Here is a 27,450-nt window from a genome sequence, read left to right on the forward strand (position 1 = left end):
GTAAAATATGACTCCAGCAGGCATTCATTACTAATATAATATGATATCAATTGTTAAAATCGATAAGGAATAAATAAATATGTTATATTTGATTTCATCTCGGTTGATCTCGGTAAAATACGTCATCTCGGTAATATGGATGACCGCTGCGGATTGTCAATCACGAGAGGTGCGGATCTGCACTTTTACCCTATTTTGCCAATGGCTATATACAAGGCGCCATATATAATATGTCAAAGCCAAAGAACTTGGTGAAGCGCACAGCCAGATTTAAGTTTTAATGAATAAATAGAGGCGAGCCAGTGCCTCTTCAGTCATAGAATTCTACATTGTAAAAAAAACATAGACGTTTTGTTGAAGGCACCTGTATTTGGCGTGGCCTGTGGCCAAAGAAAATTGCCCAAAATATCAAAGATCTATGAGCGATGGTTCGCCGTGATCACTAGAAAAGAATTTCATTTTTGCGAAAAAACATACTTTGGGAATGTTGATTACAAATTGAAAGCCCGTTTTTGTTATCGTTCTTACGAGATGAATCTTTCTGTGTCGTCAGTACGCCTACAATAAATCTTCATGGCTTCCCAAGTTCTACATTGTAAAAAACGTAGCTTGCAACTGGATGGTACCCGGTGTTTGGCGTGACAAAGAAAATCACACAAAATATCGTAGATCTTCGAGCGAATTAAGGAACCCGTGATCAAATAAAAAAAAGGAAATTCATTTTCTGCAAAATATGGGAGTTTGGGAATGTCGATTACAAATTGAGAGCCTATTGTTTTATCGATGATACGATAAAAAATTTTCTGTAGTTAAAAATCGTCAGATTTCTACATTAAATCTCATGGCTTCAATAGTTTTATATGTTTTACACTAAAAATTTGTTCCTTACTAGTACAACGGGTTGCATGGGTACGGAATTAATGGAACAATGGTATTTTAAATACGGATTGTAGCGTCATGTAGGCCTATACGAATACTCAACACAGAAAAGGGGAATAACGTTTGAAAAACGGGAGTAAAAGACGCATAAAAAGATAAGATATGTTAAAAACGCACGGCATTTTACTCCAGGGATTGGCAAAATTTTGAGTTAATCATTCAGTACTTATATTGTAGCGGGACGGTCATTTTGTAACACGCAGTCCGCGCGCGTTATTCTCCGGGACTCGACCCTAAGCGATGCTTATTATTCTAAAAAATTTGACCTGTTGCTTAGGGACTGTGCTTTTTGTGGGGTTCGAATCCAGTCTTCCAATCGGTTTCTACGGAGAAATACGAACTGAAAATAAAATTTTTGACATTGTTTTGTGAATATTCTTTGTAAATATTTTGAAGATTTAACAAAATTATCTTGTCATCCTTCATTTGTGTATTTAAACTATCCTACGCGGCTCGCAAATTTCGACAGAAAGTCCGTAATTTCCAATTTAGCCAATGCCCATGTGTCCCGGATGTAAACTACACTTTTGGAGAAGGGCGGTATGGAGAAATATAGAAAATTTGAATTTGCCTCATACGCACGATTAACTTAAGAAGCTTTCAGCTCGCAGCTCCGGCGCTCGCTGTGCGCTTATTAAGAATTTCGTTTCTTGTTGATGATTTGAAAATGATATTAAATGGTAGGCATGGAAACATATTGTTCAAGTTGATTAAGTCCATGAAATGGAGTCTCTTTTCTCTGATTCAAATGAGTTAAAGAAGACTTTGGCAATCCTTCAATATAGTGTGAAAATGATGGTTTATTCAGACTGCACAGTTTCACTGGTCGTATTGAGACCTATAAGAGGGGTCAACTGTGGTATGTAGTTCCTAATTCCTCAGATGAATACCAAGCAATGAGTAATTCGGGCATTCTGATTGATCAGACATTCAGGATTTGACAGGTCGACAATGATTCAACAGTCAGGCCCTATACATTGCCCACGATCCCGGCACATCTACATAGGTGAAGATCCTCACATCTATATAGCCTATGGGCCTAGGGGAATATTTTGGAAGCCGTACATTGCCCACGATCCCAGCACCTACATATAGGGTAATGTTAGCCTATATCAGATCAATAATGAATCCCTTTATTTAAGACTTATGCATTTAGAGAAGACTATATTGTTATCAACTAACTGATTTCCGACGACAGAGGCAAAATTATTTTCAAAATTTGACAAATATTTCTTTGAAACCCAAGCCGTTGTGCCATCGATCCCGCACGCGAGCTTTTGCTGAACATGCCAGATGCCAGTACTGGGTGAATAAGATATGCGAGTAATCAAGACTTCTATATAATTTGTAAATATGTAAATATGATAAAAATGTAAATACGTCAACTTTTGGGGCCCCATTTTTATCGCAGATACACATCATCAGTGGCAGTGATTTACTCGCGGATCGGTGATTGCGCATGGTACATTCGCGTCAGCAACGCAGCTACATATGAATGCAATTCGCGGTGTAGGCCTACGCCAGTGATCAAGCTGATCGTCTCTACCGCACGCTGATAAAATGCACTACCTCGGGCGGTCGCTTAAAGATTTATCATTCAGCAAGTACGGGAATCAACAAATAATAATGATTTGTCTGTTTAAAAGCAATATGTTCCAATTATGCCCAGGATACCTCTTCGCTCTGTGATCCGCTACTGAGAATATTTTAGCCAATGTTTGATTGATTCATTGTAAGTTACTCTGGGAATAGGTAGCTATAGCGCAAACTTGATAACCAGCCAGTACTAATACTTAATTAACTACCCTATTACACCTATGACCCCTTGATTTCAACCAATGGAGACTGCGGATTTCTTTGAATGCTTTCTTTATTCTATTGTTCTATAAGCTTATCCTAAAACATTCTGCATTTTTCCAAGTCATCAAATAATTCATAAGGGTTTTCTGTTTCTTCACAGAAAACCCTATTGAAATTCGCGTGATTATTAGGGTTTTCTGTTACATCACAGAAAACCCTATTGAGATTCGCGTGTTTCTTATTATTATTAGGGTTTTCTGTTATTTCACAGAAAACCCTATTGATATCCGCGTGATTATTATTATTATTATTTTCTTCCACACTATTTTTACCAAAAGAACATAGGCTTTGTTACCTTACCGCTGTTTCATATACAATCCATATAATATCGTTCAGCTCGCTGAGATCTACAAATAGCCCGCGTTTTTTTTCACGAATCATCGTTACAAAAGTGCTGTCGGGCTGTAAACATCGAAAATTTAGCCCCATTCACTGGGGCGACATGTTTTTCGAGTCGTCATCCCGAAATCAACCCGCAGGCCGACTGTCACTTCGATTATCAATTCAAGTATAAATGAACTTATTTATTGCCGCAGACTTCCTATTCAGTCGCGGTCTTCAAACAGTGATTTTAACAATAGCCCATTTTCCTCATCAAATCATATTACCGATACACTGGAAATTTACTACTTTAGATTTTAAAAGCACTGTGGAGCCGTAAACATCGACGAATCGACGTGTGTTACTACATCGACGTTCCGGGGATGAGCTGCGAGTTTCTCCTCATCATGAGAATCAAATCGAGTACAAATTAATTTATTACTACCAGTGATTTTGCTGCGGGTTTCAAGGAGTTAGTTTAACAATACCTATTTTTCTTTACCGAATTAACCGTGTATTTACTAAGATAAATCTTTAGTGTACCGGGGAATCGTAGGCCTAAACTAAACAGGCCGAAGAGATATGGCGGAGAAAAGCTGTTATGTCGACGAGGTATCAAAATAAAAGAATATATTACTTTATTCGGCCGCGGGCTTCAACCATTTATCAATACTCTATATTTCCTACAGTACATACCGATCATTGTCAAATGCACAAGGTATTTACTAAATACAAGTATATAACACACTCCTATCCGTATGCTGGACTCACCCTTGACATTCGGAGTAAGCGTTCGTTGTGGGGGAAAGGAGATCGTTCGCTGTGTCGCTTGAAGTGTTTATCGAGTTTTACGCGACCTTAAGGCTTTAGTATGGTGGCTGATAAGATAAAAAAACACGAATATGCAAATGAGGGCGACATTACGACAAAACGACAAAACTAAAATAACGCGAGAAAACAATGATTTTGATTTTGTCGCCCGCGACAATTCATTATTTTGGTTTTGTCACACGCGACAATTCAATATTTTGGTTTTATCGCCCGCGACAATTCATTATTTTGGTTTTATCGCTTGAGACAATTCATTATTTTGGTTTTGTCGCCCGCGAAAATTCAATATTTTGGTTTTATCGCCCACGACAATTCACTACTTTGGTTTTATCGCCAGCGACAATTCATTATTTTGGTTTTGTCGCCCGCGACAATTCTTCTTTTTGGTTTTGTCGCCCGCGACAATTCATTATTTTGGTTTTATATTTTGTTTTTGTCGACAATTTTTTTTTGGTTTTCTCGCCCGCGACAATTCAATATTTAGGTTTTATCGCCTGCGACAATTCAATATTTTGGTTTTATCGCCTGCGATAATTCATTATTTTGGTTTTGTTGCCCGAGACAATTCATTATTTTGGTTTTATCGCCGGCGACAATTCATTATTACGGTTTTATCGCCCGCGACAATTCATTATTTTGGTTTTATATTTTGTTTTTGTCGCCTGCGACAATTTTTTTTTGGTTTTGTCGCCCGCGACAATTCAATATTTTGGTTTTATCGCCTGCAACAATTCAATATTTTGGTTTTGTAGCCCGCGGCAGTTCAATATTTTGGTTTTGTCGCCCGCGACAATTCAATATTTTGGTTTTATCGCCCGCGACAATTCGTTACTTTGGTTTTATCTCCAGCGACAATTCGTTATTTTGGTTTTGTCGCCCGCGACAATTCTTCTTTTTGGTTTTGTCGCCCGAGACAATTCATTATTTTTTCTTAATATTTTGTTTTTGTCGTCCGCGACAATTTTTTTTTGGTTTTGTTGCCCGCGACAATTCAATATTTTGGTTTTGTTGCCCGCGACAATTCAATATTTTGGTTTTGTCGCCCGCGATAATTCATTATTTTGGTTTTATCGCCCGCGACAATTCAATATTTTGGTTTTGTCGCCCGCGAAAAATTCAATATTTTGGTTTTATCGCCCACGACAATTCATTACTTTGGTTTTATCGCCAGCGACAATTCATTGTTTTGGTTTTGTCGTCGTGACAATTCATTATTTTGGTTTTATATTTTGTTTTTGTCACCCGCGACAATTTTTTTTTGGTTTTCTCGCCCGTGACAATTCAATATTTTGGTTTTATCGCCTGCGACAATTCAATATTTTGGTTTAGTCGCACGAGACAATTCATTATTTTGGTTTTATCGCCCGCAACAATTCATTATTTTGGTTTTGTCGCCCGCGACAATTCATTATTTTGGTTTTGTCGCACGTGACAATTCAATATTTTGTTTTTGTCGCCCGAGACAATTCATTATTTTGGTTTTATCGCCCACGACAATTCATTACTTTGGTTTTATCGCCAGCAACAATTCATTATTTTGGTTTTATATTTTGTTTTTGTCGCCCGCGACAATTTTTTTTTGGTTTTGTCGCCCGCGACAATTCAATATTTTGGTTTTATCGCCCACGATAATTCATTATTTTGGTTTTGTCGCCCGAGACAATTCATTATTTTGGTTTTATCGCCCGCGACAATTTTTTTTTTGGTTTTGTCGCCCGCGACAATTCAATATTTTGGTTTTATCGCCCGCGATTATTCATTATTTTGGTTTTGTCGCCCGCAACAATTCACCATTTTGGTTTTGTCGCCCGCAACAATTCATTTTTTTGGTTATGTCGCCCGACAATTCTTATTTTGGTTTTTTCGCCCGCGACAATTCATAAGTTCGGTTTTGTCGCCCGCGACAATTCAATATTTTGGTTTTGTCGCCCGCGACAATTCAATATTTTGGTTTTATCGCCCACGACAATTCATTACTTTGGTTTTATCTCCAGCGACAATTCATTATTTTGTATTTGTCGCCCGCGACAATTTTTTTTTGGTTTTGTTGCCCGCGACAATTCATTATTTTGGTTTAATCGCCCGCGACAATTCAATATTTTGGTTTTATCGCCCGCGATAATTCATTATTTTGGTTTTATCGCCCGCGACAATTCATTATTTTGGTTGTGTCGCCCGAGACAATTCATTATTTTGGTTTTATCACCAGCGACAATTCATTATTTTGGTTTTATCGCCCGCGACAATTCATTATTTTGGTTTTGTCGCCCACGAAAATTCACCATTTTGGTTTTGTCCCCTGGACAATTCACCATTTTGGTTTTGTCGCCCGCGACAATTCATTATTTTGGTTTTGTCGCCCCGACAATTCTTTTTTTGGTTTTGTCGCCCGCGACAATTCATTAGTTTGGTTTTATCTCCCGCGACAATTCAATATTTTGGTTTTATTGCCCGCGACAATTCATTACTTTGGTTTTATCTCCAGCGACAATTCATTATTTTGGTTTTGTCGCCCGCGACAATTCTTCTTTTGGTTTTGTCGCCCGCGACAAATCATTATTTTGGTTTTATCGCCCGCGACAATTCAATATTTTGGTTTTATCGTCCGCGATAATTTTGTCCCACGAGACAATTCATTATTTTGGTTTTATCGCCCGCAACAATTCATTATTTTGGTTTTGTCGCCCGCGACAATTCGTTATTTTGGTTTTGTCGCACGTGACAATTCAATTTTTTTGTTTTTGTCGCCCGAGACAATTCATTATTTTGGTTTTATCGCCCGTGACAATTCATAGTTTGGTTTTATCGCCCCCGACAATTCATTAGTTTGGTTTTGTCGCCCGCGACAATTCTTTTTCAGTCCACTTGGCACTTAAGTCCCAGCGGGCTATTGCGTTCACTTTGCGTCCGTCCGTCCATAGACGGAATCCAGTTATTTCGGGAAGTTTTGAAGACGCTTCAAGGTAATGTCTTGATATTTGGTTTATACATGTATCTACCCTAGACACATCGTCAGCCCAAAAACTGGCCCTGTCAGATTCAAGATGGTCGACTGGCAGCCATTGTTGTTTGCCATAATCAGCACTTTTTAAACATTTTCGAAGTTTTCGTGGGAAATTTTGAAGATGCTTTGATTAATTACCTTGATCTTTTGTTTATATTTGAATCTACCAAAGGCCCATCAGCATAAGAAAATTGGGTCGATCTGACTCAAGATGGCCGTCCTATGACCTTTTTAGTGCCCAAAAATGTCAATTTTGGCCAGAATTCTAGGTCCTGTAGCTTCCTACTGGTTTGCCATTTCTCATTGCAATTGCTGATGGGTACTCTTTAGAGAGGGATGTTTTATACCTGGGACAGGTATTTTGATCAGCCAATTATAACGCAATTGGCGGCCATCTTGTGTCATCAGTACTCATTCGTAGGTGGGAAAAAGTTTTTCCACATTAAATTGATACCTAAGCATATTGTGTTACTATATTCAATTGGAAAGTTGTAGCCCATAACGTGTTCTATGATTTTGGTGAGTTTCAAGGTCATTGGTTTTTGTATGTGGCCATCAGGGGGCGTTGAATAATACAATAACTTAGTATCGCTATATTATATTTGTACCAAGGCATATTTTGTTGCCATGATCAATTGCAAAGTTGTAGTTCATGACATCGTCTATGATTGTGGTGAGTTTTTAAGGACATTAGTTATTCCATATAGTCACCAGGGGGCGTTGAATATTAGAAAAGCTTAGTTTTTCCTTATTAGACTGGTACCTAAGCATAGTTTGTTACCATGATCCATTGCAAAGTTGTAGATCATGACATCGTCTATGATTGTGGTGAGTTTTTAAGGACATTAGTTATTACATATAGTCACCAGGGGCGTTGAATAGTAGAATGGCTTAGTATTTCCTTATTAGATTGGTACCTAGGCATATTTTGTTACTATGATCAATTGCAAAGTTGTATTTCATGACATGTACTACAATTGTGGTGAGTTTTAAGGTCATTGGGTTTTGCATATGGTCACCAGGGGCGTTGAATAGTAGAATAACTTAGTATTTCCATATTAAATTGGTAACGAGGCATATTTTGTTATCACAATCAATTACAAAATCATAGCTGCTCACATGTTCTATGATTGTGGTGGGTTTCAAGGTCATTGGTTTTTGTATATGGTCACTAGAGGGCGTTATGTATTGAAATTGTTAGATTGTTGAGCATTTGAAACCACTTCCCAAGTGAGCATGGTGTCCCTGGACCCCTAGTTTGGTTTTGTCGCCCGCGACAATTCATTATTCTGGTTTTGTCGCACGCAACAATTCAATATTTTGTTTTTGTCGTCCGCGACAATTCATAGTTTTGTTTTATGGCCCCCGACAATTCATTAGTTTGGTTTTGTCCCCGTGGTTTTGTCGGAACATTAAGTTTTTTGGTCGAACAGTGTGTTAAGGTCGTTTTGGAAATTTACTCGGTCTGGAATATTTTGGATTACTGTGTATGTCATTTGTCAGGACATTAAACAGAAGACGACTTAGGATACTACCATGCGTGACTCCACTAGTTAGACCGTCTCATTCCAAGATGAGGCGTTCGGTTGATTTCGGTTACAAGTTTTGTCAGAGATAACTGCTGAGCCATTTGGGCGACCTATCATTGATACTGTTTCCTAATAGCCTATTTAGTAATGGCTGACGTTGAGCCTTATCAAATGCTTTGTTGAAATCCACCGTTGAACAGGATTCTAAGACTGTGCAGAAAACCTGTTATCGCTGCTTCGCAGCTATATTTATTTTTTTTTCCCTTTTCCACACAGTTTTTGTTAAAAGTGTAAAGGCTTCCTTACCTTACCGCTGTCGCCGATACAATCCGTATGATATCCTTCAGCTCACTTCAATCTCCAGATACTGCATGGGAATTTTGATAAATCCACGTTATGAAGGCACTGTCGAGCCGTAAACATCGGAAATTTTGCTCCGTTCAATTAGTAGCCATGTTGTGTTTTCTTTCCGAAATTTCTTTCTTCTTTATGAGGAAGAGCTATCGAATTATTCCCTCTCTTCTCCACAATCAATTTCAAAGTCAATTTTATGAATTTATTGCTCAGCGGGCCGAGTCAAAGGGTTTACGAGTCCGGGGTTCGCGTGTCTGACAGGTTTACAGGCATTTGTTTGTTACCTCTTTAATATTTTTGATTTCTTGTTATTCCGGTTATTTCATTTAAGTATATTGCTGATCAGTTCATGTAACCAAAAGCGTCAATAAACAGATTTTGTATTGATCAAGTTTAGATCAAGGTCGTTGAGTCGCGTAGGGCTACTAGAATTATGTTCGTCTCAGAGAGAAAACAAACGACAGAAAAGTATCAGGTGATTATCGATAGCCTACTACGGTACACACAGTTGACAGTGTTAGGCCTGTGCCGGTTGGTGCGCACTGGGACTAAATATACTGGTTGGTCAGTTGGTTCAGTTGTGAAGTGTGGAAGCTAAGAAAGCCTACCAGTATTTATTTTTCTATAGGCCTATTATAGTAGCCAATACCATTTTGAATACGAAGTTGTAACCCGTATGTGACTGTACGGTGATCTCCACAGGTTAACCGTACGTGAGTTCCCTACTAACGCCGTACGTGAGTTCCTAGGCCTAGTACCCAATACCATTTTAATTACGAAGTTGTTACCGTACGTGACTGTACGGTGATATCCACAGCTTAACCCTACTAACGCCGTACGTGAGTTCCTAGTTCCAAATACTATTTTAATTACGAAGTTGTTACCGTACGTGACTGTACGGTAATATCCACAGGTTAACCGTTCGTGAGTTCCCTAAAAACGCTGTACTTGAGTTCCTATAATCTGCAAACACGCATGTTTGAAAGAATAGAGTTTGGGTTAGGTGAGGCTAGGCTATTTCTAAATCATATTTCATCCACCCTGCAGTTACGTTCCGTGGCACAGTGGGTAAATCACTGGACTACTACTGGATTTTTTTTCGTTTGGTTTCGAATCCCTATATTGCAAGTCTGAGCATAGCGTCAACATACTCACATATGGCTAACCTGTAGAAATCACCGTACAGTCACGTACAGGTTACAACAGCGTTTTAAGTATAAAGTGAGTACGACAAGCCTACCATGCCTATGTACTACAAACGCAACTTTTTCCCTCTCGTCGGCCCTACAGTGATGTTACTATAACTGGTGCCATTATAACATGGATAGGATTAGGTCAGGACTAGCCTAAAGTCTAATTCAGTCTATGTACTAATTCACTCGATAGGCCTATTTCTAAAACAATACAGTGAAGTAACATGCAGAAAGGCTAATTGATTTGAGCCATGTGATTAAATTTGGCCAGGCCTTCTCTGACCTGCTGACATTAATAGTCAAACCAAAATGTTCATGTGGTCACGGCTTGTATACCAAAAATCATTGTAGGCCTGTACATTTTGCTGTTTATAGGTTTGGTATACCGATTTCTCCATTCTTGACTGATAAGTGTACGGTACAGCTGTACACATTATACAATTGTTCCAATGGGAATAGGGCCTAACGTTCATTCAAATATCCAACATTGGTGAAAGTTTGATTACAGTATACGTGTACTGTAGGTTTTCATGTTGTATGAATATTTTGCAGTTCAAATGGGAATGATGCTGATTCCAATGTCAAACGCAAGAAGTTAGATGGTCAAGGACAGTCAACACCAATGAAGATATCTCTCTTCGACCGATGTTGCACCATAGAAGATCTGATTCTTTCAACTCAAGGAAAGTGATTCAACACGATCGACATAACACTGGAATAGGTTTGCAGTAACTAACTGTTCATTTCATTTAGTCCTATGTACTTCTTAGCCAATTTGGATTTGATTGTTATTGAAACTCTGGAACTGTTAACAAAAGACAAGTAAGACAAGTTGAAAAAACACAAGTTATGCTTGATTCTCATGTTCAAATTTAATTCAAATTCAAATTTATTTTATTACATCATATTTACAAAGCATATCATTGGTTCATACAGTAATAAAAATTAGGACAGAACAAATATTATTACAGAATTTCCAAAAAGGCAATGAATTTCTATAACTAAATGAACATTATTTTTCTAATAACTCAGATCAAGAGTGACTCTCCCGTTTATTAGGAAACACACACAACTAGTGGAATAGGTTTGATTTACACACATGTTGCAGGTATCAATTGTTTATCACTATAGAATTTGTAATCCATAAAAGCCAAAATCAACATCAGGTGGAAACTCAGACCAAATCAATTCATAATTTATTGATTGAATCTACACTACAATATGTATTTATTCAAATATTTCAATAAAAACATTAACTTCTTAAATCTATTCTAAATCATAATACGTTCTTATCTGTAAATTTACTCAATCTATCGACTCAGCAGGTGCTTAAGATGAGTTCTTAATAGGACAGATCCATTTTTAAGCATGGTGATAATACAGTATCATGATGTTTGAATGCCAAAATAAATGCCTGGTCAAATAAATTAATATTTGTTGATTGTACGTCCGCGTATGTTCGGTTTCAAAGCTGTATCATATTTGACGTTTACACAGTGGTTGCATATTAGGTTCGAATCTGTCAATGCATTTTATTCTATGTATCGATATTTCAATTTACTACAATTCCCATCATTCTGAATGGCTTTGCAGAAAACCCGTCATCACTGCTTAGCAGCTATATTTTATAATTCATTTTCTTGTTAGGCTAATATACACTTCCATACACCATGCATTTCAAAGCACCAATGGGTTCCAGTTCATTGTCCATTGTTATTCTGGATTCTGCTTAAAGAAAACTGGGCTACATACTTCGAACAAGGGAAGCTATTTCAACACCTTTCCGCTCTGATTTTTATGTAATAGCCTATGTACTTCTAAAGACATACACCTAACTTTACTTCAACATATAAATCCTTGCTCACTAGGAATAGTTGTGTACTAGACCTAATGCAGACAAGTTTTTTTCTTGGATGGAGCTGGGCTTAACTCGATATTCCTGATATATTTCTGATTAATCAAGCCAGTGCTTAATTTGATGAAAGCACCAATAATGAAAATGTTATTGCTTTTTGCCATTTTAATTGGATTGAAGTCTGATTAATCAGAAATAGATCTCCGTAGACGTTTTCATTAAAGCTTGATAGTGAGGAGCGCTCTGCGAATGAAATGTACTTCGTTCAGCAATCAACTCATTTGTGCCATTATGATCGGTTGCAGACATTTAAAGGACAGACTCCTTATCGATTCTGCCGTCAGGGTCTGCCTAGTTCCGATAGTCGGCACGATTATTCATCACGGTTCATCGTTGATGCGGACAGGTTTTTGGTCACGTCACACGGCTCGATTGACCGCTTCCATTGGCGGAGGCCGGTCCATAGAGAATATGGAAATATTCCATTCCATACGATGAGGCATAATCCGTTTCCAGTCAATGTCTATGATGGAACTCATCATGATAGAGAGCAATATTTTAGAGAAGCGTGTTTTTTAGAATACACCGCAGGAGGTATTCCTAACAATATTTTTTTTTTGTTCTTTTGTATTTTTGCATTCTATAAAAAGAACTGTGGTTGGCAATCCTATACCAACTAATATCTGTTTTGCGTATATAGAGCGACTTGTAAGTCCACCTTTCGGCTGGGTGCAGGTTAATGTAATTGACCCGCATTATATGTATTTATATTGCACGTGTCTCTAACTATAAAGATGTAGGTTCAAAATGCGTAGCAAAAAAGTAAGAATATCATTTGATTCATATGACACAATTTTTCAGTCAGGCCTGAAAACTAAGGCTATGTACGCATGTATTCGGATTGCGAACTCCAGGGGACCAGAAAATATGTTCCTTTTAGCCCATAATTTGTTATACACGGTATGAAATGATTTAAATTTGGGATGAAATTTTTGGTTTGTAATAACTGATGAATGATTATATCTGAGGTGGTTATAACTAGGTTCAATTGCAGTAGTCCCTTATGTTTTGGTGACCCAAGTCTACTCTTTCAACTCATTCTGTTATTTCGATTAAGACTTGATTATTATTCCGTCGAGATCACGAACCGAAGCATTGGCAAACAGCTTGGCAAAATAACATTATATATGCCAAATTAGTATCAATATGTTAAGGACCTAAATGGTTCTCATCTTTTCAGAACACGATGTCCGTGATGAAGATTTCGGAAATTATAGCTATAACAGAGGTGGTAGCTGGAGTTCATGGAGAGGAACAGGACGTAAGAGCCAAGGTTATCGTGGAGGCAACCGCCGAAGCAGCGGGGGATACCGGGGTGGAGCCAGAGGCGGCTACAAGAAAGATAAAGGTAAGCTTAGGATCAAGAAGTCTTCTGATAAAAAGTGATGTTCATTTTGTTGGTAGTTTTTGTATCTAATCTACATACAATGCGTTTAAACATAGGCCGATTTGTCATAATTTCATTTAAAAAGACTTTAAAAAAAAGATTTTCAACAATTGACGCAAACGAAATTCAGGGATCAGTTTCAAATTAGTTAGGTGCAGATTGTGGAGGTAGTACATTTTGAAATAAACTTATGAATAGTGAGCTTGAATGAATTCGTGTGATTTTTACCAAAAAAAATTATATTCTTTGTTATGGACTTTCGATTTTCATAAAAACTTCTTGATTCAATCAAGGGGGGACATCTTAGGCTTTTTTGATTACTTGGAGCAAGGATTCTCTGAAATTCTGCCAAAAACTTCGTGCCGAAGATAGGTATGCGTTTCCATTCATAATTTGAAAAAAGAAATTAAAAAAAAAATATTTTCGTCCATATTTTCGATCTGATTGTCTGTAAAAGGTCAGTTTTCTCCCATCATTTGAATTCAATCCAATAGAGTTTTCTCTCTTTTTGATTTGTTCTACTTAATCTCTAGAGTATCAATGCTGGATTAAACATACACTTGTGTAAATTTAGGAAAGTCCATATAAGAATTATATTTCATGTTTTTTTTCATAAGTTACTATAGCCAAAAATAACTATAGAGTCAAAACTAATACTTAAGTATACGGCTTGAAAGCTCAAAACAAACATGATGAATATGTTTATGTACAGTTTTACTTGGCTTTATTCTATCAATTTATGGAGTAAAATGGTCTTTGTAGTCAGGGATGAGCATTCCCCGTGGATTTCGGTATTGAAAAATATCAATTTTCCAAATAGTCCAAAAATGATGTAAAAGTATGGGGGGGTGGTGATCATCTCATTCAATTGGTCTGGCGCGATCGGTAATCAGGTGAACCGTAAAAGCGTTCAGAGCCTGTTTTACTTATCGTTACGTAAAAGCATTTCAATGCATATTCACTGCAACACAGTGATTTTGTATCTACATATGTACTACGATGAGTGTGTATGTATTTTATCGATCGGTTGCAGACACGCGCGTGCGGCTACAGTAGTAATGTACATAGGCCTACTTACTGTTGCCGCGCGTGTGTGGCGAACGCCTTCAGAAATTATACACTACTGGGTGATGATTTTTAGTGAGCATTCATCGACGCATTTTTACTGCAATAATTCAGGGCTTGACCCGTAATGCATGAGATGCTGAATGTCATCGAATGAGGATGTACCACATTGGAACTGGCCATTACCTTCCAAAATATAATAGTCGTTTATGGGTTCAAGATCGCTCTAAGTGCTCGGAAAACGCATTTAATTTCTAAAATTTTCTTGGGGGAGGGCCCTAACCCCCCGAAATAGCTTCGCGCCTTCGGCGCTCGCTAGTGCTGACGGCTATGCCGTCAGCTGGTTCGCGTGTGCAACTCAAGAAAAAAAAACCCGCGGATTTTACAGGTCGGCGTTCTCATCCCTGGTAGTACCTCTTGAAATTCCACTGACAGGTTTTCAAATTGCAGGAGTGAATCCTCTGTCGAGACTAGATGACGATGAAGATGTTGATATGGTTGGAACCGGAGGGCCTGAAACATCGCGTCAACGTTATAACCCTTACAGTAAAGGGGGACGTCGTGGTACCAGTTCTAATCGAGGCAGAATTAATGATTCAGGTATGGAATGTCTACATTTTAAACAAAGCTTTGCTTCCTGTAAACGGTATTTTACTTGCTCCGTTGAATGATATTTTTCAATGTATAAAAACAGTATGATATTCTCACCATCCGTTATGGGAACATGCAAATATATATATATAGAGGTAGCCTACGGCCCAGGGTGCTGTGCATCAAGCATGCACTAGAGGGACAGAATCTTTTTCCCACTACAACCAAGCTTTTCGTATCTAGACCTTTCCACAATCATACCAAGGCCGCACTAAATATACTTACCGAATATTTGCAGGGTGAGAATAGCATAAAAAAGGGTTATGCATTAATTTTCTTCCACCATCTGTAGACATAATCAAGTTTATTTTTGGGAGATTATTGAAAACAACTGGAGATAAAAATTTGGTCTGATCGGAATCAAATTGGCCGCCATCGATATATGCCAAAATTAGTACTATTTACACATTGTTGGTATCGGAAATATTGCAGGCACATCAACTATTTCTTGAGGTTTTTATATGTAGGCCTATATTAATCACCCTAGGGTCCATAAGCTAAGATAAATCGAGTAGATAGCTATCATCGTGCTGTAGTATTCTTGCACACATCGCAATGATATTATAATATTGTAGTCAAGTAATTCACTCTGATAAATTTGACACACTTCTCAGAAGCCATGTGTGAAGCTGAAAAAAATCCATTTTAGGCCCGAAGCTTCTTTATGTTTTCCATAAATAACATTGAAATTTAAGAAGATACATTTTGAAAAGACATCTTAAAAATATCAGATTTGTTTTTTTTTTTCAATTAGTTAAATTTTGTGCATATATGTCCCTGGAACCCTTAAATGTTTCATGTACAGTTACCGTGTTAATTTTGCTTGGATTTTCAGTTACTAAAAGATTAGGAATGCCATTTCGAGATACTAGAGGTGGGAGGCGGGGCGGGCGCGGCAGCAGGTCTGGAGGCAACTACAACAGTGGACCCAATGCGTGGTACAGAATTGTGGTAAGTAACTGGTGAATCAACATATTTGAGTTGTATAATTAAGGTCATGCATGGGCGTCCCCAGGATTTTTTTTCGGGCAGTTCGATTTTAGGAGGTCTGAGGTCCTCCCACAGAAAATTTTTGAAAATTCCTGCAAGCAGGCACATTCTGGTGCAATCAGAGGCCGAAAGGTAGGTAGGCTACCATTTACTTTGCATGTATCGATTCTATTTTCCTAATTTAGCAAATGCAGAACATGTGCCCACATTCGTCGTCGTTTGAAAATTCAAACTACTGAACCCCCCTAGGGACGTCCATGATATGTTCTAGTTTAATATTGTTATGGTAGTGTTCTGGAATAAGATTGAGGTTAATCGCTCGGTGCCCCAGTGACATACATGTATGTCTCAATTTCGGTAAATTCTATGATGACACTGGATGTACACCTAATATCATGTATTAACTGTGCCTTATTTCCAGTTGCGATCTGGGATAAAAAAAGGAAAAATACGGCAGGCTTTACCTCCCTCATAGGGCATGGGTAGTAATGCCAATGTCAGGATATAACCATTGTGACTGCTGTTTATACCCTTGAGAAATAATGACATGTAATTCATGGATATCTGAATATAGATTACAAGTTGATATGTTCTAATTAAAGATACCATATGGACGAAAAGCTGACAAGGATTTCATCCTCAAAAACATCACTAAGCTTTCAGATTTGCCATTTGTTCCACACCAGGTAACCATATAATTGAATTTTCAATCGACTTTTTGTTGTTAATAATCAATCGGAAATTGTTTCTCTAATGATGATCATCTATCTATTACAGTTTCACTTCGAAAACAATAATGCAGTTTTCTTAGTTCAAGATACTCGGGTCGCACAAGCTATCCGCTCAGTCAATAAACGCATCACCATGCCTAATGGTTTTAAGGTATTGATTTGAGATATTATACCTTGTTTTCTGTAGAATTAGGGCCTGTACTAGTATTTATTTTTCGACATCTTATAAAGTACTGTTTGATATAGCGGCATGGCAGGTGTCATGCTAGGGCTGGATTGCAACTGGTAAACGGACATCGTTCAAATCAGGGATAATCCGACCCAAAGAAATTTTACAAATTAAATACATTCCAAGTGATTGTGAAATCCAACTGAGATATAATATATAATATATTTTATTTCCACTAAATATTATAATATATCATTATACATTATAAAAATGAAGTGAAATGAAATATTTTAATATTAAGCAGGGGAGACTTGAAGAAGCCGGTTAATGTCAAACGAGCAACTTATGTCAAACGAACAGTCAGTCCCCCAACAACGGGGACTATATATATATATCAGTCCATATATAATTGAATAATTTATTGGATGGGGCATTGGATGCCTAGTTAGTTTGAGAGCAAGTTAGAGCAAAATATGCATATTGAATAAGGTTCTTAATTTCATTTTAGAAAAGCTAATAGCAATTTACCTCTGGTATCCAAAAATTCAACATTCAATAGGTGTTAAATGTTTATACATTATCAGATTATTCAACACCTAGAGATGGTGATAAGTTTTAGTCTACTTATCTTGTGATGATTATAGCAGAATTTGACAGTGACATCAGATTACGTTTTTGTTTGTTTGCAGATGATAATTACAATGCAGGAAACTTCACCTCCAAACCCGCCACTGGATGATGACACAGTAGAGAAATTAAAGGTACGTAATCTATTTTGAATGCGACACCTTTTCACTGAAACTGAACAAAGATATTTTACCTCACACTCTGTCATTGTCAAATGGACCAGGCATTCTGTAGCCTACTCATTTAAAAATGTTCTTGGTACAATTGCTGAGATTTATTTGAATACTCAATATTGATTTGGATTAACTTCAACAGATTTCCTCGTGAATATATGTATATCTTATCGTAACTGATTCATTGGCCTTATGAATGTGGAAACAATCGTATATATCCATAATATATATTTTGTATATAAGAGAAAGTGCACACTCTGTCTCATGTCCGTTTGAATATTCCTGTTATTATTATCATTGAGGTATTCATTGTCGACTGTTAGCTTCCAAGTAGGATGAATGTTCTTCTACAATTTGAAAGTTTATTCATCTTTTGTTGTAGCTCTGCATGAGTAATCGTTATGATCCACAAACTAAGTCACTTAACTTATCAAGTCTGGCCACTGATGAAGGTAAGCGACGAAATTTTCATCATTTCAGGGGTTAACGATCTCTACTCATAGCACTGAAAGAGTTGTATGAATAATATTTTCAGAGTTGTCGAAGGAAAAGATTTTCCTGCCATTGTCTCGAGTAACTGTGTTCGATAAAGTTGTGGCCATAGTCGAGGAGTTTATTCCAGAAGTATGTGAAATAACTTTTTTAGAATTTCATTTTCAGCTCCAGCAAGCAATTGCCATTTCTATTTAATAACTAAATGTAAAGGAGCTTGCTTATATAGATAACTGCATAAAACGTTTGAAAGTTTGTGTTGCAACCTACGCTGTCTGTAAATTATAGATCATATGCTCTCAAGATTTTACTTTCTGAGAATAGTCATCCAAATGATACTTTAGTATAGGCATATAGCTGCATTATGTGACAACCTATGATTGGCCTGATAGGAAAAATATCACTGATTAGCCTCAAATTTATTTAGCCACTCAATCCTGCTTCATTTTACAGCAGTGCCATGTTTTATGACATGGTAGCAAGAGTATACAATAGTGAAAATTCAGACATTCTCTAAAGCTGCAAAAGGATGAGATACCTTGAAAAGTGTGAAGTGATAAGAAAGTAACTCCTTCTACTGTATAAAGATTTAGCTTACATAAATTTCACATTAATGTACCACTTATGTTCCCTTTGTTTGTAGTGTTCTATGCTATGATTTTAATCATCCCAAATGATTAATTTTTTTCATTGAATTTTTCAATTGTTTTTAAGGTGGAGTCGATTGACCTGTCTGAAAACAAATTGTACAATCTACTGTCGGCATCAAAATTAAGCAAAATGAAGAATTTGAAGAAACTCAATCTGTCAAAAAATGTGGTATGTAGCTAGTATTCACGGATAAGTGAATTAGTACTCACGGTCTGAGATGTTGTTGATAATTTCAATGTTGTCATGATAAAATTTTAGCTGCGAACTGAACGAGAATTGGATAAGATTAAAGAACTTAAACTGGATGATTTGACGCTCGATGGTAATCCGATGTGCGACGAGTTCAAGGAAAGATCGGCCTATATTAGGTAACTCCTGTTATTACTCCAATCACAGTGCAGTGATGGTAGTACCAGTTACAGATGCTGTCAAAACAAAATTAAATCTCTCGTACAGTCACTGCAGAAACCTGATTGTTGAATAGCTTTTTTGGGCTCTGCACAGCAGCGTAAATTTTGCTTTCTTCAGCGTTAAATAGTAGTCAAATTTTTTTTAAGCCAAAAATAACGATGGTTACTCGATTCACTGAAAAGATTCATTCCCTCCTTTTGAACCTATAAGGCAGTCTTTTGAATTGGTAAAATTGGTGTGAAATCTGAGAAATGTTTATAATTATTTATTCATAGATCAATAGATGATTGAGAAGAAAATCAAGTGTAATTTTGCGGCACCAGTCAATCACCAGGTTGTCTTGTCCACTGATCATGTCACTAATGATGTTCTGCAGTCAGCACTGAATTTATTCATTATTGGCCATTATTGCACACATTCTGTATCATATATGATTATTTAAGCCACTACTACCCTTCACTCATATATTTACTGATCAAAGGAAAACTTAGTTCACACCGTATCTAGGAAGCTGAATAAAACCTTTCCCAATACATCCTTGAGCGATGGGAATCGAACCCAATGGAAAATGCTTTCAGAGAATAACCACACCAAAACTCACGATACACAGATTTAAAGAAAAAGAACGTGGAAATTTTGTTCAAGTTTAGATTTGTATATGCTAGATTTTTAAATTCATGTATAGAAATTTCCTATTTGTATTGCCATAATTCATGCTTGCTCTGTCAGTGGCGTTTGTTTCGTCGTGTTCTCGAGGCATTAATCAAGAATGATGAACATGGCACAGATTCGTGACACGTGCCGATGACGGGTAAGTCTTCCAGAAGGGGAGCAACCTAAGACAGACACGTGATCAGATCTGTTCGTAGTATCTCAATCCCTGCCACTTTCATATCATAAGATAATGAGGTACTAGACGGCGCAGGTGAGATTAATTGGATTGAACGATGCCCACGCAGCAGCAAGTTTTTAATTCCTCATCAGTTTAGGATCAAATTTGTTTTAAAAGCTTTTTTGGGGTCAAATTGCTTTGGATGATGAGATTTCAGAGAATTATAAACCATTACACCATTAACCTAAAAACATTTGGATATTTCAAAATTCCTTGGTAGTGTAAATTTCACAAACTAGAGCTTTGTGATAATTGTGGACATCTATCCTGTGTGTTTTCCTTGGTCTACAGGATGCATCTGATAAAACTTTTCATCATGATCTATTATATTTCTCTGGTTATTATCGAAATGAAGTAATTTCATAGATATCTGTTTATTTGTTTTTCGTGGGAAACAAGACAGCTTTATTATCATAATGAGGAATGAAATATTAATTTCAGAAAGAAATCGAGTTCTATTGCCAAAATCTATAAACATTTTTGAGCCTATTTTTGTCATAATGGCTTTTGCAAAGTAGATTTTTTGGGTTACATACACGTGATATGTCTGTACAATATAGCAATGTATTGTTCTGCTCTTGGGAGTCAAGAAGGTAATTCTTAGGACTGTCAGTTCATTGATGGTTTCAAAGAACTGACTTATTCAATTTGCAGACTCCTAGCAGAGGTGAGTAAATGTCCTATGATGTTTATACTAATTTAGCATATCACCTCATTGCTGATGTAATCTCTTTGATGCTGTATCGTGATGTATTTAGCTTAGCATTTTCTGTGCATCAAAATGTTTTCTTTTTCAGTGCTGTTCGAAGCAGGTTTCCCAAAGTCTTGAAATTGGTATGTTTCTTCCTTTTTAAATACATGTATACTTATTGAAATGAATTTATTGTATTATTGAACCGTATATGATTGATATACCAATTCTGCTATGATTCGTTTTTAGGATGGACTTGATTTGCCACCGCCTATTAAATTTGATATTCCTACGTCGACTGAGTTACCTAAAACGCTTGGCAGCCATTTTCCAAATGATGAAGTTAAGAATTTGCTCATACAGTTCATGGAACAGTACGTTTTTGCACATGCTCAGCCTTTTACCTTGCGCATACCTTAGGCCATCCCAAAATAATGGTCTGTTTGCCGTAACCCGACCGACCCAACTTCAAAGGTACCGAGTGAAAGGTTCTATCTACCTACCGACACCCTGAAAACTTGAGTCGGTGGTATGGCAAACAGACAATTGAGCTTGGGATGGCCTTAGCAAAAATTGTCTTAAAAGATTTGATTCATTATCTATAAGTGCAAGTGAATATCACGTCATTCATGCAGTGGACTATCTTTGTTTGACAGCTGAAATATTTCCCTGCAATTTTTTAGTCACGATTACCATTCAGGCTTAAAGAATTACTTAGGTTTCAGGGCAATTAAATTTCTTTTGATTCAAAATTCAACTGCTTTTTAACTTCCTGAGAATCCACAAATGCAGCTCACGTTTATAGTGATCTCTTTGTAATGTTAAGCTGAAAAGAATTTAATATATGTAACTTCTATGATGTAGTAAAATTCCCATTGCAACAAAACCTACATTTCAACTTATAATTGTTGTTGAATTTCAGATATTACCAGCTTTATGATTCAGATGATCGACAGGGACTCCTCGAGGCCTATCATGACCAGGCTATGTTCAGCTTGAATGCATCATACCATAGTCTCGATAGTAAAGATTCTTCAAGGTAAACACTACATCGCTTAATCCACAAAATGGCAGAACCTCATTTTTAGGAAATCTTTTAGGACCACGAGAAAGGGATCTTTAGAATATTATACTTTTTGACCACTCAATTTTTACTAAAGCCTTAAACTCATCTGTCCTAATACATAGGTGTCGCTCCATAGATGTCCTAATGTCATAAACTCATGAAGCTGATTTCAATGAAATTTTTGTATGTTTCCTTGTACACCATTTAGACCAGAAAATGTTAAAGGCAGAAAATGTTATCGCTGCTTTGCAGCTACATTTGAAAAGTACTGATTAAAGCCATTAATTTGAATCGTCCATCACCGATTCATACGCAGCACTGCAGTGTCGACACACTGAAAGGGTTTATAGTGGATTTCTTTCCAACTTCATTAGGGCTTGTTTAAGATATCTTACACCCTGAAACTGGCATTGCAGTGGAGTTTGCATTACATAGGTGGTACAGCCAGGGCTTTCAAAATGATTTGAAATACCAGTGGCAGACAAAGAAATAGCACTTGCAAATTTTTTCCCGACCACTGGCACATTGCTTGTTCTCACGGAAATATTTAATTATCTTGAGGTTACGAAAGCTTATTCATTGAAAATTTCATGGACATTCTTAAAACAGATTCTCTGTCTATAAAAGCACAATAATAGTGATAAAAGCCAGGAATCAGGAATAGCGTATACATGAAATTGCATATTTTCATTTTTAGAAATATCAAATTAATTGATTTGCTAGTGTAAGTGACTGCAGTAATGGCAATGAGTAACTGTTGATTGGTTAAGCAGCCAGCTTAAAGGGCAAATGCCATCAAAATTGTACTTTCCGCGATTTCTTAACCAGAAGAAACTTTAGTATACTTATAACGACCTTAGATGTGACTTATTGAAAAAGGAGCACGAATTAGCCGTAATAGTTATCTATTTATCCTTCACTCCATGCGTATAGTTCATATTCAACCCGCGGGTGGCGCTATTTATGATGTTAACGATGACAATCAACACAAGCACATGTGCCCGCTATTACGCGTAGCCTATGTATAATCGATAAAATAAACACCATTTGTTCACCGTATTCACTGACCTACAGTGCTACTCACTTATATATGATTATCATGGCATATACAACAGTAGCAACACTTACAATGGCAAGAGTTTATTTATTCAAATCACTCCTAAAACGATAAAATACCGCATGAAATGTCTAGTGAAATGACTGGAAGCGGCGAGCGTTTGTCAGAGATGATGTCAGAAACACGCACCTGCGAACATAAACAATAACAGTGACCACGTGCTGAAATTGTTGATTTGAAAGTGATATTTCTCAGTAATGGCTGAACTAAAATTCAAACCAGTTCCATATTTGATATTTGTGAATACATCACATTTGAAAATGAATTTTACACAATATTCTATTTTGATGGCATTTGCCCTTTAAGAACACATTAATGCTACTGGCTACCCAAACTAATTGTCTCTGCGAGTGTCTTTGTGAGTTCACCGAACAAAGTTTTCACCTTGTGCATATGAAATAGGCCTATGTCTAATAGTCTTGATAATAAGATCCTGAGCATCAACGATGTGTTCAAAATTAAACAATTCATCTAATATACACTACTCCTTAAACACCGGCAGTTGTTTAGAAGGCAGCCAATTTTTCCTGGAAACTTAAACTAGGCCACGCGTCTGAGGCACATTTTCACACGATGCACACTGACTACAGTACATTTAAATATAACCACTGATCACAGCTATTATACTATCATTGACATCAGACGAGATATTTCATAGCTGTCACAGGATTCTTACTAACAGTCAGATGCGACGGCCGACAGCTTATTTTGAAAGCCCAGACAGTGTCTTAAGTTGTTGGAACTTCCTCAGTGTATTAGTTATAGAAATCAGATTTAACTTAAAAGCTAATGAGCGCACTCAGAAAGTGATAGTCCCCAGTAGTATTTAAGGTAGAAATGTATTGAGTTTATCAAGCTGTATGCACTTTCAATCACGTGTATGAGTAGAAAACCAGCATTTTCATGGTGTGAAAAAAATGTTGAGCAAAGTTCTGCATTACTCCTTGTTGCAAAACTTGTTACTACATCTCTACGCAATAGTTACATCTATGATATTGATTTTTGTATGTTTTTTTTTGCAGACGCTCGACAGTATTAAATGACTACATGCCAGAAAGCCGGAATTTACTTAAAATTACCGATGGTGGTAAGTTTGTTACTTTCCTGTCAATGCATAATCTATATGACTAGCAATTGGTCTAATGTTGCCTGACTCGACAACAACTCAACAATGACCTGTTGCCGCCAAAACACCAAACGCCATCGAGCAAAGTGGCAGCACTCAATGGGTTGACTAACCCGGTTACATATATCCATCGCAGATACCAAAAAAGCTATCCAAAAAAGCTGGTTGATCAAATTCAAGATTGACTGACGCTATGATCAATTTTCTCTATATTTCGTATGTAGGGCCTATATGTATCCCCTGGGCCTACCATCATCTGGTGACTTAACTAACTGTAGATGGTCTAATGATCAATGAAAATGGCTTACCATCAAGCATCGAGACATTGGACGAGACTCTTTGAAGATAGCTCAATTCATTGGGTAATTTAATTAGCATTTAGTTTGTATTTGAAAATAAAGTATAAATGTTTGTTTTTAAATTTTGCAGCACGACGACAAAAGTCATTACGTATCGGCAAATTGAATGTTGTTGCGTTGATGTGTCAGCTTCCAAAAACACAACATGATCCAAATACGATTAATGTGGATGTTAGTGTTGTCACTGTAAGTGAATTGTCATACATAGAAATCTTCTCTGATAAATGGGGAAAAGGTGATGTGGTTATCTGACGAACTTGGGAGGGGTGAAATGGGAATAAATGGGTTTGTCGAATGGCTGAGGACTAAGTTCAGTAAATGTAATACCAATTTGGTTCAGTATAGCAGTGCGAATAGTGGCACAGTAAAGAGCCAGTCAGATTACAGTTTAGTTAATTTACGCTTACACTCATAATTTGGCCTGTTCCCATTTATGCACTTTTCCAAACCATTCTTGTGGTTGTTTCAAGGACAAAGGTCAAAGGGGCAAAATTGAATTGGAGCTCTACTAAAGGGTGGTGATGTGATGAATAGTAAAAAATTGGTAATATGACGAATAGAAAAGAAGTGGGGGAAAGGGGTGCCAAAATGAGAAGATACCAACTGGTGTCTTGACCTTTATTCACCTTTTTATCTTGAAAAGTAGTGTTTGTTGTGCTGAATTCAAATTGTATTGCAAAGTTATTGTACATTAATTTGTTCATGCAGCTTTAGCTTATTTTTCATATTACCAGTACAGTACCTTATATGTTTTTACATTTTTAGTCTACCATGATGGTATTTACAATAACTGGTGTTTTCAAAGAAAGTAAGTGCCGATTTTTCATTTCCAGTATTATTTTGCATGCATTAACAAATGTTCAGTTTAGCCTACATGTATTACCAAAAATACATAAAGAGGAATCAAATCCTCTTAATGTATTTTTGGTATTACTTAGCTATTATCATACCTTTCAGCTACTTTTAGAAGTTTTATTTGGTACAATCCTTTACATCATCACAGAATATAAATGAAATATATATAGATATTTCATATATTGCATTTTTTTCCATGGAGTCTTGGCAGGAATTCCTTAATTGTCTTGTGGGTGACCTCTTAGAAAAGCGAATGATAAATGATGATAGAACTTTTCTGGTATAAAGAAAGCTTTCAAAGATTTGGCAGTGCCTGGAAATGAATGGCATTTTCAAATAAATTAATTTTTTTTTAAATTTGGGGGACCCCTAGTAAGGGCGTCATCCCTCAAGTGTTTGCATCATTGAACTGATTATCATTGTCAATAAGAACCCAACATTTTTGAGGCGCCCTATTAGTAGAGCACTTACCATTTTAAGAGTCTAAGCCATGAATCGAGGAGGCCATCACCAAAAATGCTAATATTCATCGCAAAATTCATGTATTTAGGAATTCAAAAAATCTTGGCAGTCAACAATTATATTTGTTTTTTATTTTTTAATGTTACACACTTAAGCATTTTGAAATATATTCATGTAAACCATATTAATGAATTAATGTTTTTTATGGTACATTGCAGCTGAAAATCCTGACAGAATCCGTGCATTTAGTAGGACCTTTGTTACAGTTCCGCAAGGAAGTGGGTATGTCAAAGATTTTCAGCCTTTTACTTGTTTTAAAACATAGCTTTAAGCAAAGATGGCTTAAGTGGTCTGTCATATAGAATATGGTTGTGTGCAATAGGTGATGATAGTGGTATTGCTAGTATTTGGATTGGGGTTTAGGAGCATAAATGCTTAACTCAAGATGTGTCTCGACTGAAAAGCAAATTTTGGTAATCACATTTGATAGACTACCAGTTTGTGTGGACTAAGTGAAATTTAATGCAAGCTATAAGCCGCAATCACACGATTTGGCCCGGGCCAAATTGGCACGGATCAGGCTCGGGCCAAATTTGCAATCCAGTTATTGATAATCTTAGTTTGCAATTTTTTAACACCTTGGTGCATGCACATATTGAAACTGAGTAGTCGATTGCTGCTTAGTTATGTAATTTCACAAAACTCTTTGTAAATTATTGAAGGACCAGTTATTGCTGACCCTGGTTGAACTTTGTCGTTTCAGGATTGTTATCATCAATGAACAGTTATCCATCTTTAATGCGAGCATCGGATTAAAAAAAGTGAGTTATTTCACATTTTTGTGTACAGATACATAGAGAATAGACTGATACATAGAGAATAGACTAATGCCTGATGCGCTGAAGTTGGAACTTGAGAAATTAAAATGTCAAAATAAATTGAATAGATATTGTGTAAATGTTAAAACCTTTGAAGAACAGATTGATGTCAACCAAGACATTATTATATTATTATTATTATCATTATTATTATTATTATTATTATTATTATTATTATTATTATTATTATTATTATTATTATTATTAAAAAATAAAATATTATTAAAAAGAAATAGATATTATTATATTAAGACATGCATTTGATTAGCTGCACCTACTAAGTAGCTGCAGCGATTAATATACCATATTGGAAAAACACATGACTGAAAAAATCTAATACATGTATACACATTTGACTAGTTTTCAGCCATTAAGTACATGCATGAATCGTAGAGGAGCGGTGTGGTAAGAGCGTCCGGCTCTGGGAAGCCAGGTCTTGGGTTCGAACCCCGTACATTACCGTAGTGTCCCCGGGCAAGACACTTATCCTCATTACCTCTCTCCACCTAGGAGTAAATGGGTACCTGGCCTGATAGATGAGTGCTTGTTAGTAGCTCATATGTTCTACTCCCCATGGAGAGATGACTGATACATGTTAGTGTATTTAACAGCTGGGGTGATAATACCGAATGTAAAGCGATCTGAGCAGCTTCGCTGCATTTAGCGCTTTATTAGACAATTGTCGTGACAAGATTTTTCATTTGCGAAAAT

The 27,450-nt window shown here is 36.8% G+C and overlaps 1 protein-coding gene across 2 annotated transcripts in view; it reads left to right on the top strand.

The window, feature by feature from the left end:
* LOC141914937 (nuclear RNA export factor 1-like) overlaps positions 1 to 27,450 on the top strand; it is a 34,955-nt gene that overhangs the window by 4,125 nt on the left and 3,380 nt on the right. Inside the window, exons 1-19 of one of the 2 annotated variants that reach the window (XM_074806286.1) lie at positions 12,318 to 12,480; positions 13,127 to 13,294; positions 14,849 to 14,998; positions 15,885 to 16,000; positions 16,642 to 16,725; positions 16,817 to 16,921; positions 17,629 to 17,700; positions 18,122 to 18,191; positions 18,275 to 18,363; positions 18,946 to 19,050; positions 19,141 to 19,250; positions 20,983 to 21,019; positions 21,126 to 21,250; positions 21,799 to 21,915; positions 24,082 to 24,146; positions 24,615 to 24,730; positions 25,310 to 25,352; positions 26,080 to 26,143; positions 26,625 to 26,682. In XM_074806286.1, coding sequence (XP_074662387.1) covers positions 12,381 to 12,480; positions 13,127 to 13,294; positions 14,849 to 14,998; positions 15,885 to 16,000; positions 16,642 to 16,725; positions 16,817 to 16,921; positions 17,629 to 17,700; positions 18,122 to 18,191; positions 18,275 to 18,363; positions 18,946 to 19,050; positions 19,141 to 19,250; positions 20,983 to 21,019; positions 21,126 to 21,250; positions 21,799 to 21,915; positions 24,082 to 24,146; positions 24,615 to 24,730; positions 25,310 to 25,352; positions 26,080 to 26,143; positions 26,625 to 26,682 — 1,794 coding nt within the window. In that variant the 5' untranslated portion in view covers positions 12,318 to 12,380. Of the gene's footprint in view, positions 1 to 12,317; positions 12,481 to 13,126; positions 13,295 to 14,848; positions 14,999 to 15,884; positions 16,001 to 16,641; positions 16,726 to 16,816; positions 16,922 to 17,628; positions 17,701 to 18,121; positions 18,192 to 18,274; positions 18,364 to 18,945; positions 19,051 to 19,140; positions 19,251 to 20,982; positions 21,020 to 21,125; positions 21,251 to 21,798; positions 21,916 to 24,081; positions 24,147 to 24,614; positions 24,731 to 25,309; positions 25,353 to 26,079; positions 26,144 to 26,624; positions 26,683 to 27,450 lie in introns of those variants that run through there. The other variant, XM_074806287.1, reaches the window with a different exon arrangement.

This window comes from Tubulanus polymorphus, chromosome 1 (assembly GCF_964204645.1).
Source record: "Tubulanus polymorphus chromosome 1, tnTubPoly1.2, whole genome shotgun sequence".
NCBI lineage: Eukaryota > Metazoa > Nemertea > Palaeonemertea > Tubulaniformes > Tubulanidae > Tubulanus > Tubulanus polymorphus.